At 40.4% G+C, this 20,011-nt stretch overlaps 1 protein-coding gene across 2 annotated transcripts in view; it reads right to left on the bottom strand.

Annotated features, from left to right (window-relative positions):
• C1H20orf194 (chromosome 1 C20orf194 homolog) overlaps positions 1-20,011 on the bottom strand; it is a 308,395-nt gene that overhangs the window by 179,196 nt on the left and 109,188 nt on the right. For both annotated transcript variants that reach the window (XM_033953173.1, XM_033953162.1), the window contains exons 11-13: positions 12,857-12,938; positions 3,816-3,852; positions 1,510-1,594 (exon numbers count right to left, since the gene is read on the bottom strand). In XM_033953173.1, coding sequence (XP_033809064.1) covers positions 1,510-1,594; positions 3,816-3,852; positions 12,857-12,938 — 204 coding nt within the window. The remainder of the gene's footprint in view (positions 1-1,509; positions 1,595-3,815; positions 3,853-12,856; positions 12,939-20,011) is intronic.

The raw sequence follows: 20,011 nt of genomic DNA on the forward strand, positions 1-20,011 counted from the left end.
TACTTCTTGCTTCCAGCAGGAAGGAAGGCCCGACACTGGCAGAGCAGTGAGTTATAAAGGCTGAGGCTGCTACTGCCAGAAGGAGACGTTCCCGGACCATGACACCAATGCCAACCTCGGGAACACCACCTTATGGTCTGCACCCAGGATGGACCGCCCCTCTGTCCTCCCTTAGTACATCACTGCATAGCTTTCTTGTGATATGAGGGAGGGAGGATGGATAGAAGTTTCCCCCTGATACTTTAGGCTTCCAGCACTGAGGAACTTCAAATTAAGCTCTCTTATTGGCCCAACTAGTCAATTAATATTTATTTAGATAAGCCCCCTATATAAACATGAGGTACCTCAGCAAAATTAAGACTAGTTACCAATAGACCGCACTGAAAGGCTTCATTCAGTATAATTAATATAATGGAGATGACTAAGTCCATGTGTATATGTACAGGTATATTCACCTAGATTCCATGAAAGTGATTATAGTGTAGATATAAACAAACATTTTGTGACTGCAGGAACATATTACAGCCTACTTACTAAGCTACATTAGTTATTGAATAGACAATGCATGATGATATTTAACATGGCACCTTAGCATTTTGGAGTACATCTATAAAAAGCCATATAAAAAACAAGGTTACTCAGCTGTAGCAGATCTTCTCTGAAGAGAGCAGAATGAATATTGTTACAACTGACATGACTGAATAGTAGAACTGGCGTTTCCCTACTCAGATTCTGAGATACTTCCTTTACCTTAGATGTATGTATACAGTGGTGTAGTGTAATTTACATGCATACTTCCCTAATCTAGGCATGAACAATTATACCAGCCTATGTAAGATGCATGTTTTCACACATTTTTAACTGACAATGCTAATATTCTATAAACAAAAGTAAGCATCTACTTTTCTTAGAATAGGCTCTAAATAGGCACATTTGTGTTACTTAAAAAAGGTGCCCTTCTACATACATGCACAGTGATTTCCACATTCACAGTTATCAATTAACATTGCAAATAATGGGAAAGGCCTGAGCTTATGGTAGTTATCACATGTAAAATGTTAATGTGGCAGATAACATGGAGCAGTGAATGCTATGACAACAGGTGTAGCTAACTGCATCATGTTACCTGAAATGTAGTTAATATGCAGAAAAAAAAAATTCTTTAGGTTAACTAAATCACAAGATTCTGCCAAGTATTTGCATAAACGTTCTGCAGTTATTGAATATTAATTTTGGCCATACAAACAATAACTGCAAAAGCTTACCACACTTAAAAGGACTCTTAGTAAACTTTTAGCTAGAATAGCTTCTGGCTTCAAGACAAATAACCTTATTCTGTCTTTGTTAGAAGCCAAAATGCAATTGTGCTTAGAAGATGCTACTCTCTTTATCTTATGAACTACATGAAACAAGACTAAAATGTAGAAGAACTGATTACATTGTAATCCCTCTTAAGGAAAATATCTTACCAACCTGGTTTCTGGTCAATATTCAACAAATTTCCTTTACCTTAGATTTACTCGAAGTTTTAGAATAACTTTCAATGCCAGCCAGAACTGCAGCTACAACAGCAGTATATATCTGGGATAATACCCTGTTTCGAAAATAAATTGAAGTCAATTATTGAATGGTATCTTTGTATTTTAAAAAATTTAAGGCCTTATTTGACATGGACAGATCCATATTCACCATCCATATCCTACAAATATAAATTCAGATGGCAGCCAATGACTGCAGAGCACCTCTCAACTCAACATGTGCCTGATTTATTTATTTTTAACAATCTTTATAATGTTTTACAAAACTAGCCAAAGTGGCATAAACCAGGTAAGAATATTTTTTTTAAACCCCAAAACTATCCAGGATAGTACAGGTTGCTTCCTTCTGTGGTTTATGAAAAGTAACATGCATATTCAACCTATCAATATGGACTTACAATCTATTTCAATTAGGTCTGCATGATAAAAAAAAATATTTCAGTATCTTTCTAACCACATTTTCTTAGTCTCTGATCACAGCTCTTGGCACTTGAGGCTCTTTTCCCTCTATTCAATGCACAATTCTTAGTCCTGTTTTGTTTCTTTTACCATCAGAACATTAGTAACACCCCCCCATTTTACAAAACCGCAGAAGCGTTTTTTTAGCACAGGCCGGCGCGCTGAATGCTCTGCAATGCTCCCGACACTCATAGAGTTCCTATGAATGTCAGGAGCAGAGCAGAGCATTCAGCGCGCCGGCCTGTGTTAAAATGCTTCTACACTTCTGTTTTTTTGGGTTTTTTTTTATTAATCTTTATTCATTTTTAAAACTTATAAGTGTTTCAGCAAATAAAAACATTTTTAACTTAGATACAACACTTAATATTTTGCAATAATCCAGTTTAGAAGTTATCTCCCCCCCCCCATTCCATAACAATCTTTGAACACAGAGAAACATATAATAAGCTTCCACGCTTTTGTAAAAAGGGGAGGAGGGAAGACAATTTTTTAAATTTTTTTCTAATTGTACAGGTTGATATAAAACCTTCTTTCAAATCAGTTACTGATAGAAGTAAACTATAATATAAATTATAGATTAATTAAATTTTAATTCAATTAAATTTACAAAACCTGCTTTTATCTGTAATCCTAACAGGATTATATAGAAGAAGTCATGCGACAACTCAATGACATCAACTACTATCTACCCCTAACTGAAGACCCCACTGAGCGTCTCAAGAACGAAATAGGCGAATTAGTAGATTACTCTTTCACATCAGGCTATCTCACCCATAAGGAAAAAGAGTTCTTGGAAAGTACAGTATCCAGCCAGACCCACATTATATATGTTGCCAAAGATACACAAGTCCCTCGCCCATCCTCCAGGCAGGCCAATAGTTTCCGCCAATGGATCTGTTTTAGAACCACTCTCCATCTTTGTGGATTATCTTTTAGTACCATACATCCCTGAGATCGAATCATACGTCAGAGACTCAGGGCACATTATCTCTCACGCTAGACTTTAATGCACTGTACACAAATATATCTCAAACTGCAGGGCTATATATTGAAAACGTTGGACAACAGGGAATTTGACAGAATAGCCAATTGACTGATTCTCACAATGGCCACAATTGCACTTACAGAGAATTATTTTGAATTCCAAGATCAATTTTTCCAACAGATCAATGGTACAGCCATGGGGGCCACCATGGCCCCAGATGTGGCGAACTTATATGTGGCTAATTTTGAATCAACATATCTAAAAGAACATGGGGCTCATAATAATAAAAAAACATAAAACCATCCAAAAACCGGCCTAGTCCAAATACTAATAATCAAAACTAGTTTTAGACATGCGCCATAGCGAAAAGGGGCATTTTTGGTGGAGTGGATAGGGCGGAAGGTGGGCCGACCTAGACTTAATCATCTGGCAGCCAGCAGGTTTGACAGGTTGCCAGATGGAACTTAGATGTTTTGACTTAGATGAAGTCAAAACAGGCCTAAGTTCCGGATCAGGCCAGATCAGCTGAGCAGCCTAGGCAACCCGTTCCCCTAAACCCATAATGATCACGGCAGGAGAGATGCCAGTCTCTCCTGCTGTCACCTGCCATGACCCCCTTGATACATTGCGGCAGAAGAGATACCCAATCTCTCCTGCTGGACACCCCCCCCCCCTAACTGGCGTGTTCTTCACCGGCAGAAGGGTTGCCCAGTCCCTCCTGCTGGACAACCCCACTGCACCTGAAGCAGTTATGCTCAACCTCCTTTTAAATCATTCAATACAGAGTACATGGAACAATCACAAATTTAAAAAAAAGTAAGAAAGGAACTTACACTTGTTCATTTCTTTGGTGCACTTCATTGTCATTTCCTGCATTAAAAATATACTTCAATTTATGAACACACATTTAAAATATACGTACAACAAATATCAAAACAAAAAAAGCGTTTAAAGAAATAAGAAAAAGTAAAACTGCTATTTGACCTGCACATACGTTGGCTCTGAAAAACAGTAAGATACCAATTATTTTCCATAATTTTAAAATTGTATTTAAACAATTTAAGCAAAACAATTTAGCTAACATAGCAATTTATTCTAAAAAATAGCAACACTAATATAATAATCTCCATTGTTTTCATTGAAGCAGCTCATTACTTCTTTCATTAGCTTGTACATTTAAAGGTCTAAAACATAATAAATTAAAATTAAAAAGTAATATGTCAGCATTGAAGATTGCTTTGAGGAAAGGAATGTTGCCAGTGGTGTGCCTCAAGGTTCAGATCTTGGGCCTGTTCTTTTTAACATTTTTATAAGCGATATTGCTGAAGGGCTGTCTGGTAAGTTTGCCTCTTTACAGATGATACCAAAATCTGCACTAGAGAAGGCACCCTTGATGGTGTGATAACATGAGGAAAGACCTAGCAAAGCTTGAAAAATAGTCTGAAATTTGGCAGCTAAGATTTAGGGTTCCTTTTACAAAGCTGCGTTAGCGGCTTTAGCGCGCAACTTTTAATCACGCGTTAACCCCCGCGCTAGCCAAAAAACTACCGCCTGCTCAAGAGGAGACGGTAGCGGCTAGCGCGGTCGGCAGTTTAGTGTGCGCTATTACGCGTGTTAAACCGCTAACGCGGCTTCGTAAAAGGAGCCCTTAATGCTAAGAAATGCAAGGTCATGCTTTTGGGCTGCAAAAACCTGAGGGAATGGTACAGTTTAGGAGGTGAAGAACTTTTGTGCACGAAAGAGGAGCGGGACTTGGATGTGATATGTGATAAATCACAAGGTGACCAGACAAGAGTTGAAAAGGCGATGGCAAAAGCTAGAAGGTTGTTATGGTGCATAGGGAGAGGTTTGGCCAATAGGAAAAAGGAGGTACTCATGCCTCAGTATAAGACTCTGATGAGACCTCATTTAGAATATCGTGCACAATGCTGGAGACTGCACCTTCAAAAAGATATAAACAGGATGGAGTCAGTCCACTGTCTCCCCTCATTTTAATTGAATGGTTGATGGGACAGAGATAAAGATCTCAATATGTATTCAGTACTTTGGAGGAAAGGCAGGAGAGGGAAAATATGATAGAGACCAGCAGGGGAGAGAACTACAGAAGGAGCAGCGCTGATGGCTCTCGGTACCAACGGCCAGGTCGGGAGCCCTTTCCAGCAGGGCACCTAGCATCATCTACACCCCTCCCCCATTCCAGCAAGGGAGAGAACTACAGGAGGAGCAGCGCTGACGGTGCTCGGCACCAAATGCCAGTTTCACTAGTGGCCAGATTGGGAGCCCGTTCCAGAAGGGCACCCGACACCATCTTCACTCCTTCCCCATTCCAGCAGGGGAGAGCCGACAGAGAGCTGCAGTCCGACGCTCAGACCAACGGTCGGTTCGGGAGCCCGTTCCAGCAGGGTACCCGACACCATCTTCACTCCTCCCCCATTCCGAAGGGTCTACCTCTGAGGATCTCGCATCATGTGTGGCAGCGGTGGAGATTACCTTGCCAGAGATGTCGCCTGTTCTTGGAGGAAACTCGGGACCCAGATGATAGCCATCGGAACTGGGGTTGACGGCAGTTAAAGAATAGAATGGGAATGGTGGTTGAAGTGAATTGGGGTGGAGATGGAGGTGGGTATGGAGAGGGATAGGGATATGATGTATTCCGGAAAGGCATTTAAGATCTGGTGTTAAATGATCATAATAATTACAAGTCAAAGATCTTGATGCTTTTTTGGAATATGTTTCTGTTTCTCTCTATGCTTATTTTTATCTCTATTTTGTTTACTTTAATTATTATTTTAATTCTATCTTTAAATTATTTATTCATTACTTGTTGGAATATTTCATTTCTATCTCTACCTCTGTCTTTTTATTTTTATTTTTCATACCGTTTCTTCAGGTACTTTAGTTAGATTGTGAGCCTTTGGGACAGTTAGGGAAGTTCCAAGTACCTATCTTATTTATTTAGTTTTTATTTATTGTATCTTTAATGCATCATTTTTGTAAACCGCTTAGAAACCTCACGGTTATTAGCGGTATATAAGAATTAAATTAAATTAAATACCTGAATGGGCATAGGATGAAGTTAAGAGCTGAAAGCTCAGAAGAAATCTAAGTTTACAAGTTTATTAAAATTTGATATCTCACCTAATCAGGCTTCAAGGTGATTTACATATTTAAAACAAAGGGAGATGCATAAAATATTAAAATAAACAAACATACGCACCACAGATAAACATGAATCACACAGAGTGGAACCGGAACGAAAGGGAAAAAGGGAAAGAACTACAATATTTGGAAAGAAAAGAATAAAAGGGGAGAATGATAGGGAGGGGAAACTTTTACAGAAAGGGTGGTAGATGCTTGGAATAGTCTCCCAGTAGAGTTGGTGGACACAAAGATGGTGTCTGAATTCAAGAAAGCATGGGACAGGTACATGGGATCTCTTAGAGAGAGGGGAGGAGATAGTGGATGCTTTGGATGGACCGAATGGATGGGCCATTTGGTCTTTCTCTGCTGTCATGTTTCTACTGTATGTTTTTATGTATTATTTCAATTAGCTTGTGATATGTTAAATCATCACTCTTAAGGATCCTTTTGCTAAGCTATAATAAGCACTAGTGCATGTTTACCATAGTTCAAAATGTCTTACTGTTAGAAATACTTAGGTGCCCTGTAGTAAGTTTGAAATCGTCACACGCAAAAAGTGACTCCTGAGGCAGGCCATAGTGGCCGAAACACGTATGTGATGAGTCTTAATCATAATAACGAAATTGAGCATCACAGGCCACCTTTTCTGTTGTTCTTGTGTTAAGTTTGGAATCAGAACACATACAGCACAATTTTTTTTTTTTTTGCGCAGAAGGGACATGAATGGAGGGCAAAGAGTGGGCATTTCTGAACTAAGCAGTTCGTGCAACTACATTACTGCATGCTAACTGATAAGCACAAGATTAGAACCTGAGCCCTTACCACCTACAAAACAAATATCAATACCATATATACTTGAATATAAACGGACCCAAATATAAACTGAGGTAACCTATCCCCTCCCAAAAAAGGAGGAAAAAAGGTTCACGGGCTATATCGAGGTGGAAGAAGATATCTTCTTTCTTAAAGGACCCACAGCAACAAGAGGGCATCCGCTGAAAATCAGGGGTGGAAAATTTCATGGCGACACCAGAAAATATTTCTTCACCGAAAGGGTGGTTGACCGCTGGAATGGTCTTCCACTACAGGTGATCGAGGTCAGCAGCGTGACAGATTTTAAGAAAAGATGGGATTGGCATGTGGGATCTCTTCATGGAGGAAGTTAGGGGGTGGGTCACTAGTGTGGGCAGACTAGATGGGCCGTGGCCCTTTTGTGCCGTCATTTTCTATGTTTCTATGAATATAAAAGGGGGGAGGAGGGGTTACATTCAAATGCCCTGCCAGGCTCTGCACCCAGCCTCCCTCCCTTCCTGGCTCTGCACACTGTCTCCCCTCTCTCCTGATGCCTTGCAGGCCCTCTACCAGGCCTGCCATAAGCCATGATGGTTCAGCAGTGGGCCAAGACAGGAGGAATCCCTCCCACTTCCTGTCCTGGTAAACTCTAACAACCCTTATCTCCTTCCCACCTCCCTGATTAGTAAAACGAATACAGCAGTATATATGTTAAGTGCAGTGCATGGCCATTAATGCAAAAAAATGGAAAATGGAAAAGTCGACCATTGTATTGCTGTGGCAAAAAAAGGCCATAGTGTATGGGGAAATTACGCACAAGGGTGCACTAAGGCAGCTTAGTAAAAGGACCCCTTATTTTTTGCCAAATTATAAATTAAAGTGTTAGATAAAATCTTGAAATCAAAAGATATTTATCAATTGTATTTCTATCAGCCTTCCACAACCCACATAAATGGAGTCCGAGTACGTGGGAATTTATCTTTGCATTCTGGATTTTTTTTTTTTTTTAAAGCATTCTTAAGTTTTAGAAGAGTGAAAATATGATACTAATAGGACCCTGCTGTTATACTTAGAGCAGTGGTTCCCAAACCTGGTCCTGGAGGCACCCTAGCCAGGTTTTCAGGATATTCACAATGAATATTCATGAGAGATCTGCATGCATTGCCTCCACTGTGGAAATGTGGAGCTGGGCAAGGGGCAGGTAGGCCAGGGATGGCAGAAATAGGTAAAAACAGACTTGATTAGGGAATAAAGTTAATGTTTTCTGCTCTGCTCCAGGCTCACTCCATCTCATCCTGCTCCATGCAGGCTTTCTGAAAGAGAGATAGTAGAGCAAACACCCCTGCTGCTCTGGAATCAGAAAAGAAGTTGCAGAATTACGTTACAGGTCATTCCCCTAGAAATTAAGCCCTGCTTAAAGGCATATTTAAAAATAATCGTGGTTCAACATCAAGTATTGTGCATGGTAATGCCAACACCCTGGGCTCATTTCCCAAATCAAGCTTAGATCCATACTGGCAACAGTTTGTGCCTCATGGGTGAGGAGCATCCCAGCAATAGATGGGCTGAGTTGGGTGATGGATAGTTGTAAATTAAGACTCATGTTTCTGGAGCCCAAAAATGACTGACTCAAACCAAATTGAAATCCTAAGAGAGTTGAAGAAAATTGCCAAATTTAAAAACGCACACAAACACACAATAATGTTGTGCATTTAAATGTAGTGGAGCTTCCACATTAGCACGGTCCATCACAATCTGGACCCACCTGGTTTATTGTATTGTCACATCCTGTTCATGTTTCCCAAAGCCTAAGCCAGAGGAAAATGAAAAAGGATGCTCTGATAAGCCAGGGAACTTCATGCACTTCATCTTCTATTACTGTCAGCAATTTTAAGATTAATGTACTGTATATATAAATATCCCTGGCTAAATAAGTACAAATTATAGCAGACATTCTTACACTACACACAAAAAAAGTAAGAATATTTTTTGGTGGGGGGCCATGGCTTCAGAGCACTGGTGGAAGGACAGGTAATTGAGCAGCTCCGTTCCTCCAGGCAATATTTCATTGTTTTTTTAATTTAAAAGTTAAAACTTTTTCAGTCAATGTGAAAATCCTTCACCACTATGGCTACATCTAAGCAAATTAACCTGGAAACAATGTTTTCTGGCGGTAAATCAAAGAGGAGCAAACAAGACCTGCCATGTCTGGAATGAATGTGGAATCTCTTAGGGAGAGGAGATAATGGATGCTGCAGATGGGCGGACTGAATGAGCCTTTTGGCCTTTATCTGCAATCATGTTTCTATGCTTCCTGTCTTTCTAATGGTGTTCCTTTCTTTTATATTAATTTAATTTTATTAATGTAAACTGCATTAACACATTCATGGAAAAGGAGGTATAGTCAAGCCTCAATAAACAATATGCATAAGAAATTTGCATACAGTCTATTTGACATGTTCCAAGAAAGAGATGGCTAGGCTTAGACTGATTCAAAATACGGGGGTCAAATTAATTTATGGTCTAAAGAAATATGATCATGTGACTCCTTTCTACTGTGAATTGCATTGGCCTCCAGTGGAGGCACGTGCTTTGTTTAAGCTGGGTTGTCTTTGTTACAAAGTTGCATATGGTATTGCTCCAAGCTATATGACCGATAGATTTCTCATAACATTCCATAAACATAGGAGAGAATCACATGCATTGTTTAATTTTCCGTCTGCTCAAGGTTGTAAGAGCAAGAAATCCTTGGAACATACACTAGCATTTCAGGCTGCTTTCTATGACAGGGAATTTAGGCCTCTGTTGCGTAGTGCTTGTTCCTACAAGCACTTTAGAACTCAATTGAAAACTCATCTTTTTTCAAAATATTTAGCAAACTAATTTAAATCATCCTTACGTTATGTTATTTTTAATCTTTTGTTCACTGCATTGAACTTATGGTTATGTGGTTTATAAGTACGATGTTGTGTTATGTTAACCCTTTAATTGGCAGATGGTGAAAACAGTTGCTTTACATAACTTGATGTTGAACGAGAGCAACAGTGCCAAGTTAACGAGCATTTGGAGATGCAGGTCTTCCATAAGAGCCATAGAAATACATGTTGCTTCTGAGCAACAATGCCAAATAAAGAGTTAACCATAGATATTCTGAAAACCTAACTGGCTGTGACAGGTTAAAACAGTCCTTCTCAACTAATATGCCTTTGAAAGTTTTCCGATATACCACAGAAAATTTTGCTCTCCCCAATAGTATTCAATGAGGACCTCCAAGGGATGCAGTGAATCCCAAGCCTTGCTGTTCTTTCATTTTTTCAATTATTTTTAGTCAAGTCTGCAGCAGTGTGTCACGCTTCTCGTCTCTTCCACCCCTCATGGGTGCAATGTTTCTCCTGCTCTCCCTCCTTCCTCTTGCAAATCCAGTAGCTCTTCTCTCCCCACCCTTTCACAGATCCAGCACCTTTTCTGTTTCTTTACCCCATTCCCCTTTCCTCTCACAGGTCTAGCACCCTTTCTGATTCTTCCTCCACATCCCAGGTCCATTACTTTTCCTCTTCCTTCTCCATGACATTAATTTGGAGACTCACTACCAAGCTAAGATTTCTTCAGGTTTAGGCAGGCTTGGAGCCCCTTCTAGCCAGGGAGTCACCAGCAATTGCCCTGGTTGCACCCTCCCCCCACCCCCAAAATCAACACAATCGCTGGTAACTACTATCTTTATATTTTGCGCAGTACAGAGAGAAATGTGACTTTTCCTATTTCTCTTGTGTTATGCTCATACTACATGCAAGGTCTAGCTTCTTGGAGTTTCAGTTTATCTAAGTATTTCTAGTTCTACTTTGTGATCACTTATTCTGAATTTTGTATGTGTACTCTGTGTATATGACCAAGGACAGGTATTGTATTAGCATGAATTTTCTATATAGCTGTCTGTAATAATTTGGCTTGTTCGGTTTTCCCAATAGATGTATTGTGTTGTAGGGTCCCCAGTAATAATTAGACTACTGCCTTTTCATAGATAGGATCCTCATTCTGGAAATTAGTGTAGGCATGTGTTACATAAACTTCACAATATGTCTGGTACTGAGAAAATTTGTGTGTTAGCAAGATTTATTTTAAATATTTATATACAGCATACAAATCTAGGTAGTTTACAGTCGACATACAAAATATTTAAAAACAATACATCTTAAAAAATCAGAAATAACTTTATATATTAATTTTATGTAGAGTGTTGAGAGGAAAAATGAATGCTGCCTCTGTAGTGTGGTGTGCTGGGAAAGGAAAAAGTGTTAGCAGGAGAAAGAAAAGAGAAAAAAGGATATGCTGGTCCTGAGGAACATGCTAGCTCTGTATGTGGTAGGGGGAAGGGAAACATAAAGAGACATTCTAGTTGTATCTGTGGGAGAGGGTTGAGACAGAAGGACATGGCTATAGGTGGTTGGCAGAAAGAGATGAGTGTACATGGGGGGGGGACAATGAGGGACAGATTGATTTTGAGGGGGAGGGGTCAGAAAGAGGTGCTAGTGTGCATTGGGTGAGATGGGGGCAAAGATGGCTGGCTGTGTGCATTGGAAGGCAGAGAGAGGGCTGTATGTGTGTGAGTGAAAGAGGGACATGTTGGCAATAGTTTTATGTTTGGGGCAGAGAAAGGTGGCAGTATGCATTTGGAAAAAAGACAGAGGGATGACAAGTTGGCATTGAGGAGGAGAAGAGAGAGACAGGTTGACTATATGTTTATGGGGGAACAAAGAGAGACATGCTGGTCATAGTAACATAGTAACATAGTAGATGACGGCAGATAAAGACCCGAATGGTCCATCCAGTCTGCCCAACCTGATTCAATTTAAATTTTTTTTTTTTTTTCTTAGCTATTTCTGGGCGAGAATCCAAAGCTTTACCCGGTACTGTGCTTGGGTTCCAACTGCCGAAATCTCTGTTAAGACTTACTCCAGCCCATCTACACCCTCCCAGCCATTGAAGTCCTCCCCTGCCCATCCTCCTCCAAACGGCCATGCACAGACACAGAACGTACAAGTCTGCCCAGTAACTGGCCTAGTTCAATCTTTAATATTATTTTCTGATTCTAAATCTTCTGTGTTCATCCCACGCTTCTTTGAACTCAGTCACAGTTTTACTCTCCACCACCTCTCTCGGGAGCGCATTCCAGGCATCCACCACCCTCTCCGTAAAGTAGAATTTCCTAACATTGCCCCTGAATCTACCACCCCTCAACCTCAAATTATGTCCTCTGGTTTTACCATTTTCCTTTCTCTGGAAAAGATTTTGTTCTACGTTAATACCCTTTAAGTATTTGAACGTCTGAATCATATCTCCCCTGTCTCTCCTTTCCTCTAGGGTATACATATTCAGGGCTTCCAGTCTCTCCTCATACGTCTTCTGGCGCAAGCCTCCTATCATTTTTGTCGCCCTCCTCTGGACCGCCTCAAGTCTTCTTACGTCTTTCATAGGAGTGGAAGTGTATATGGTGGAGTAGGTACACAAAAAGAAGAATGGTCGGGTCATGTGAATTAGGGGTGTAAAGAGATGAAATCCAAGACGGGTGGCAGAAAGAGGTGTAGTGTACATTGGGTAATGGAGAACAGAGAGATGATTAGCTATACTGTATGCACTGGGGGATAGAGGTAGGGGGTTGTTTGTCTATGTATAAATGTTGCCACTGGCCAAGAACCAACATATTTGACAACTCAGAGAAATTTGGAGGATCAGGTGAGCTTGATAGTGTGCCTTGAAATAAAAATGTTTTAAAAGTATTGGGTTAAAGGAGGCATGCTGCACAGGTCACTAGCTAAAAGTGCTAGAAAGAACCCGAAAATACAAAAGTGTCATTATTTTCTATAGATTTTTAAATTTAGACCATGTATACAAATATTAAAAAAAAAAAAATAAATATTCAAAATTACTTAACTGAGACACCTACCTAAGTAAGGAACATGGGTAGTACCAAAAAAGAATGTCCGTGAACATGCCAAAGGTCCTTTTGGAGAAACACATTGTGCCACCTAGTTGTCAACATAAAAAAGATTATGTGATTATACTGAAGTTTGCACACTACTACTTGTCACTTCTATAGCACTACTTGACTTATGTAGCACTTTACAATTATAAAATTAGAGAAAGTTCCTGCTCCACAGAGTATAAAGTCTAATATTCGTTTGCCTATACTGTACTAGGTCTCTCCAGAAGACAGTAGGATAAATTAGACACACAAGTGGATGATATCATCAAATAGCATCAATATAGAATCTCTCGGAACTCAGAAAAACTTACATGGTTTTTACCTTACAACGTGGAGGACTCCAAGGAAAGGTGGGAGGATCTGTGAGAAAAATTTGGCCTGCTGTCCTCAGAGAACATTACATTACATTAGTGACTTCTATTCCGCTTATACCTTGCAGTTCTAGGTGGCTCACAGAGAAATTTAACTGGACAATTCCAGGAAGTTACAAAAAAAAATAAAAAATAAAAAGGTCCTACTACAGGTTAACCTGCTACAGGTTAAGTAGATTCACTTTCTCAAAAGACAAATAAGCCGATAATTCTCACAGCTGGGAGTCCATAGCTACCAGGCTCACTAAAAATAAGGTAAGGACAATAGGGATTCAAATTGTTGAATTCTGAGATGCAGGATTGTCTGGTCAAACTGGTTTTCACATTGGAAATCTGTTCTGGGCAGCAGGAAGATGTGCATGTGTGGACAGAAGCCTACGTTGCAACTTTGCAAATCTCCTCAATAGAGACTGACCTCAAGTGGGCTACCGACATCACTATCCAATGCCTGTGTGATTTGGTATATGTGGGTAGAACAAGCAGGAAAATCAATGTTAGGCTTACTGAACACAAATCTAAAATCAATACCGGGAGTCTGGATGCACCCCTTGTCCAAAATTGGCAAGCGTTGAGGCATAAAATTACAGACATGAAATGGAGAATTATAGACTACATTGAAGTAGGGTGGGAGGGTGGAAATCATGTAGAACGTTTCAATTTTAAAGAACAGAAATGGATCTTTTCACTAAATACTGTTGAACCACGGGGTCTTAACATGGAAGTAGAATGGATGTCATTAGTTTAAATAGCTTCATGTCTGCTTTGAAATCTGATTGGATGCGTGCAATGAGATCATTAAGTTTAAATTCTTCTTAAAAAACGCCGCGGCCATGTTTGCTGAGGAAATCTGACAATACAGCACACATGGAACCGGCATAATTAAGGTATTTGAAATAGCACTATAGGTTTAAATGTGCTTATTTAAATATATCGATCTTAGTTTAGTAACGTTACCTCTTGAGACTTTAAGTTATGCTCCTGAGGGATGAAACTGTTTGAAAAATAAATACGGCTGAGTTATATTTACTGATATATCTCTTTTATATTGTCAGGGGAAATACCTTGATAAAGCCCTTTGGGCGAAACATAGCCTATGCTGGAACGAAGAACCCCTGCTATGCTTCATGAAAGAGATGAGTATTAAAAATTTAAAATAAAAATAAACAAATATAGAGTTATAGATAAAAGTATAAAAAACAGACCGATGAAGACCTTGGTAAAACTGCGCTTGAAATCAACATGCAGGCTACACCGCTGAGGTCTTAAAGTGGGACTAAACCATAAATAGCTAAGGTTTTTGTGTTCTCTTATATCTGATATTATGAGCCTTGACACCGCCCCCAAGAGTCAGCCCAGCCTGAGTATAAGTAAAGGAGTTAGCCAATTGGAGAATGGGAGTAGCCATCAACAAATGCACAACCAATTTGGGTCAAAGGAAACAAAAAGCTGGGAAAACTGTCTATGGCCTTTAGTCAGCTCCAGTAGAAGACTAAGGTTCGTTTGCACACTGGCTTCCAATCCCCAACCACATTACATTTAAAATTCTACTCCTCACTTACAAAACCAAACAATCCAATATTCTATCCTTTATAGACTAACATTTAACCCCCTTCACTGCAACCCATACTCTATGCTCAAATTATCAAGGCCTACTAGTAGTCCCTGCCACTCGAGAAATATTTTACGATACCACCAGAATGTCTATATTTTCCGTCATGGCACCCTCGCTCTGGAATGCTCTTCCCCTCCACATTAAACAAGAGACCTCCTTAAATTTATTTAGGTCAAAAATCAAAACTTACCTATTCAAGGACGAATATAGTACTTAATATTAGAACCTCTATTTCATCCTTTGGAAAAGACTCCATTCAGGCTCTCCACCCGAAAAGTTTTTTTCAAAGCGAAACACTCCAGATTGTTTTGTCCTTCCCCCTCCAAATTTTAATTTTTTTTTTTCTCGATGTATTTTTTTTTATCACCTCTTGTTCCTCCCTTCCTGTCATGTTAGTCCTTTATGATCTTGCATTCCCCTCCCCTTTGCAAATTTTAATTGCCACATGTGGATATTATTTTCTTCTTTTTTGCTTAAATTTTTTTATGCTTGTATACATCTAGATAAATTTTTGATATACGGTATTTCAAAGAACTAATAAGCTTGGAAACTAAGGTATCAACTATCACTACAGAAGGGAGTACTCTTTCACAATAAAATTAAATTCTCCGATTCTATATAATTGTCTAAAAAATCAGTACCAACTAGTGTGGCACTAAGCGTGATTCTAAGGGGTTCTTTTACTAAGGTGTGTTAGCCGTTTTGGCGTGCGCTAAATATCAGCGCGCGCTAAAACGTCTAGTGTGCCTTAGTAAAAGGACCCCTAAGTTAGGTACACAACAGTGCCTAATTCAAAAACAGGCACCAAACTTGACAACATTCTCATGGTCTCTAACTACGCCCATTTTTTAGGTAGGTGCTTTGGATTAGGCACCTACTTTTTACAGAATCGCATTTTTCAAGTTAGGTGCTTAACTTTCAATTAAGTCCGATTAATGGCAATTATGAGGTGTTAAGTGCCAATTCAGCCTATTAACCCCCTCTTTTACTAAGGCGCGCTAGCCGATTTAGTGTGCGCTAAGTGCTAACACTTCCATAGAATATAATGGGCGTATTAGCATTTAGCGTGTGCTAAATCTGCTAGCGCACCTTAGTAAAAGAACCCATAAGTTAGGTTCCTACATTGGCTAGGCACACTTTACAGAATTGGGGGGTTAACGTTTATCTCCTTATCTTTAACACATTATTGAAGAAAAAATAGGAAGATAAATTTTCATAAGCTATCTACTCTCATGACTTAAGAAAGTACATTTCAATTCCCGAGATCTAGAAATGTATTTAGTAAAATGAGAGCTCTAGTTACAGCAGTGTCTTCAATGGCACCAGAACAAGAAGTATTTCTGGAGAAAATTTGGGCCCTTAATTGAAGAGTCCTCATTGGAAAATTATTGCAATTCAGCCACTGGTAAGACCACTTGAGATAACTTTAGAGTCTATTAAATTGCACTCCAGATGATTTGTGCTTCTTTTATTTCTGCCACCTTGGGCACCTCCAATAACTGCAAACATTTGAATTTTCATGTAACCTCTCAAAATTATTGCTTTAGAAGCTTCTTTTACCTGAGTTAAAGAGATGGAGAGTCAGGTACTGCAGGACAATTTGATGTTTGTTCATAAAAGTGAAAACTTAGAAAACTGGGCTAAAGCACTGAATTTGAGACTTTTTAAAACTTTCCATCAGTAATTTTGCCCACCTCAAGAAACTTTTTATAAGTTTCAAAAGGAGGTTTTCAATTATTCTCTATGAATAGTTTGCCACCTTTGCAAAGTTAATAACTCCTAGATAAGGGATGGTCTGGAGATTCTACAGCATCAGCAGAGCTTTCCTTGCATAGTTTGAACAGCCATTCTAGAAAGTTCTCAGGAAGAGATATCCATCAGAGCTACACGTTTGGTTTCTTTTGATTTATAAACAAGCAATGCTGTGGCTCTATTATAGATAAACTAATGTCACATTCCTGGGCAATTGAATGCAGATATTTCCTGATCTTTCACATAGGACTCAAGAGAGGAAACAAAAGATTTTATCTATGAGATCAAAGTTTTTGACCTTGGGAATAAGGTTTCAACTGAAGTTTCCCTGTAAATTGTGGAAGGAAGACTCCATGAGTGATGGAAAGTTAACAGAGAACACAGTAACAGAGGGACCTACTGGGAGTTTAACACACATTTCTGTACAGCCACAGTAGAAAATCACATCTAAAGCTGTGCAAAGGAGGGAAAGAATGCCCAAAGTCACTGTACAGCCTAAGGTTAAACCGGTAGGTACCCGTTTGTCTCTTCCCAGGTCTAAAAGCAAACCTGTCACTAGTCAGTTAAAACTCCCTAGGGAAACAGTACAGAAAGGGTTAATTCCTAAAGTTCAAACTGTGATACCTTTAGCTAGACCAGTGTATCGAAAACTAATGTGCCTCCTGAGATTTCAGGTGTGCCACAGTATATTGGGGAGGAGGAGGAGAGGAGCTGGCACCAACTGACTGCCTACAGGACTTGCCTCTCAAGGTGAGAGGCACGTCCTGTAGGCAATCAGTAGGCACCAGTACCTATCCTTCTTTCTGGCCCTCTTCCCTTCTGGCACCCACACATTCAGACATGGACATGATAATGTCACACATGCGCTTGATGTCATCATGGCGATATCCACGCACTTCCAGGTGTCTCGAGCCACGGCCACTACGTTTAGTGTGCCACAGCTTGATAAAGTTTGATGAACACTGAGCTAGGCAGAGAACTGTTTCAGACCTAAGCAGAGCTATGAAGAACCTCCAGCCAATCAGTGAGAGGGGCGCAGCTGGGGCCGATAACAATCAGGTAGCTCCGGAAAGAGAAAGTGGTGGTTCCTTTCCTACTAGAGGAGAGCTACAGAAACGACCAGTGGCCAAACCCAGAGGAAGCAGAGTGGAAAACTCAGCTACAGATAAACAGCAGAACCCAGCTTTATTAGAACCACAGGTGTGCTCAGCAAATGAGAAAATGCAGCGGGAGCAGTGGTCCCAGGGTTCTGAACCTGCAGAAGTAATGGAAGTGCAGGAAGATGGGGTCTGGTTTGCAGACAGTGATAATGAGGAGAGCATTTTTGAAATGAACATTGCCTGAAAGTGTTTTGAAATACTGCTCTGCATATTGAAATGAAACAGAAGTTTTGTGTGCTGAGAGAAGCTAAGCTCTAGAAATTTGTGAAGGAAACTGTATTATACTGTGTTCCCCCGAAAATAAGACCTACCCAAAAAATAAGCCTTAGTCACCGGCGGCAGCAGCGCTCCCCTCCAACCCATCTCTCCCTCCCATCTGAGCTGTAAGACGGAAATAAATACCTTATACCAACCTGCAGCATCGGCAGCAATCTAGATAGGCTGCTTTGCGGCTTTCTATTTCCCAGGGTTCTTCTGCAGCAGATATATGTTGATGTATGTCTTTCATTTTCAAAAACGTCTACAGTCTATGACAGTGGTCTCAAATTCAAACCCTTTGTGGGGCCATATTTTGGATTTGTAGGTACTTGGATGGCCGCAGAAAAAATAGTTAATGTCTTATTAAAGAAATGACAATTTTGCATGTTAAAGGAAAGATTTATAAACTATAAAGAGTTCTACCTCATGCAAAATTGTCATTTCTTTAATAAGACATTGACTATTTTTTCTGTAGCCCTCACATTTAAAGTTTAATATCTTTCCTTTCTCAAAACTGACACATTTCAATCACTATATTGAAAATAAAATAATTTTCCCTACCTTTGTTGGTTGGTGACTTTATTTTTCTATGCTTTTAACTATGTTTCCAGAGCCTTCTTGTCCTTTGACTGTTTTTCTCTCCGTCTTCACTTTCTGCCTTGCATCCATCTTTGGCATTAACTTAATATTCAATTTTTCTGCTTTCTTTTCAAAATCTACGTTTCCATGTCTTACCTTCCCTTCCGATCTCTCTCTTCTTTCATCCCTATTTCCATTGTCTGATATCTCTTTCCTTTCTTTCTCTCCCTCCTTCCTTCCTTTCCCCTGGTCTGGAATCTGTCTCCTTCCCTCCCCCCCAATGCCCTGGCATCTCTCCTCCTCCTCCATGGTCTGGTATTGCCTTTCCTTTCCCACCCCTCCCTCCCATGGACTTAGCATCTCTTGTTCCTCTCCTCTCCCTTGACTTCCTTCTTCATCCCTCTCTTTCCCCAATTGGGTGCAGCAGCAACAGCAGTAGCATTTCCCTTCCCCCTTTCCTGTGCAGAAGCATTTCTCTTCCCCCTTCCCTCTCTCTCCCTTTCCCTGTGCAGCAGCAGCATTTCCCTTCCCCCTTTCCTATGCAGCAGAAGCATTTCTCTTTCCCCTCCCCTTCCTTCCTTGTGGAGCAGCAGCATGTCTGGCCGGCTCCCTTGCTCAGTCGATCGTTCCATCCAAAGCCACGGGTGGCGTCAGAAGCCTTCTCTCTGATGTCGTGATGTCAGAGAGGCTTCCAACGCAGGTGGGGATAGCGCGAGGAGCCGCCACCTGTGGCTTTGAACGGAACAATCGACTGCAGCAAGGAAGCCGGCCAGACATGCTACTGCTCCACAAGGGAAGGGAGAAGAGAAATGCTGGTGTGGATGGCGCGAGGAGCCACCGTCGGCCGCAGCTTTAACCGGAACAATCGACTGCAGAAAGGGAGCAGGTAATCATCGTGTCCAGACCACGGGCCGCAAAATAGTACCTGGAGGGCCGCGGATTTGAGACCACTGGTCTATGACAAGAGAAAAATGCAGCAATAGTTGGACTGGCAAAGACAGCGAAAGGATTTACATACTGCCTGCAGTTCAATACCCTGCCTAAGCTAAGTTATTTGCATTTTCCTCTTGTCATAGACTGTAGACGCTTTTGAAAACGAAAGACATACATCAACATACTAGAGAGTGAACTAGCATTGAACGTTGATATTAGGCAGGAGGGGAGAGGAGCCAGTGAGGAGTTATCCCTTTCCAGTGCGGTTGTTCAGTTAACATACTACACAACACGCGGGGATCTGAGGCTCCTTCCTCTTTTTGAAATAATATACACAGTAATACACACATTGAAGACAGGGTGGGCAAAAAGATATTTTGCCACTGTTTTCTCCCTGATAAAGAGCATATTTACAAAATATAATAGAGACGTATTTTTGGAACCCCACTAT

The sequence above is a fragment of the Geotrypetes seraphini genome, chromosome 1, assembly GCF_902459505.1.
Source record: "Geotrypetes seraphini chromosome 1, aGeoSer1.1, whole genome shotgun sequence".
Classification (NCBI taxonomy): Eukaryota; Metazoa; Chordata; class Amphibia; order Gymnophiona; family Dermophiidae; genus Geotrypetes; species Geotrypetes seraphini.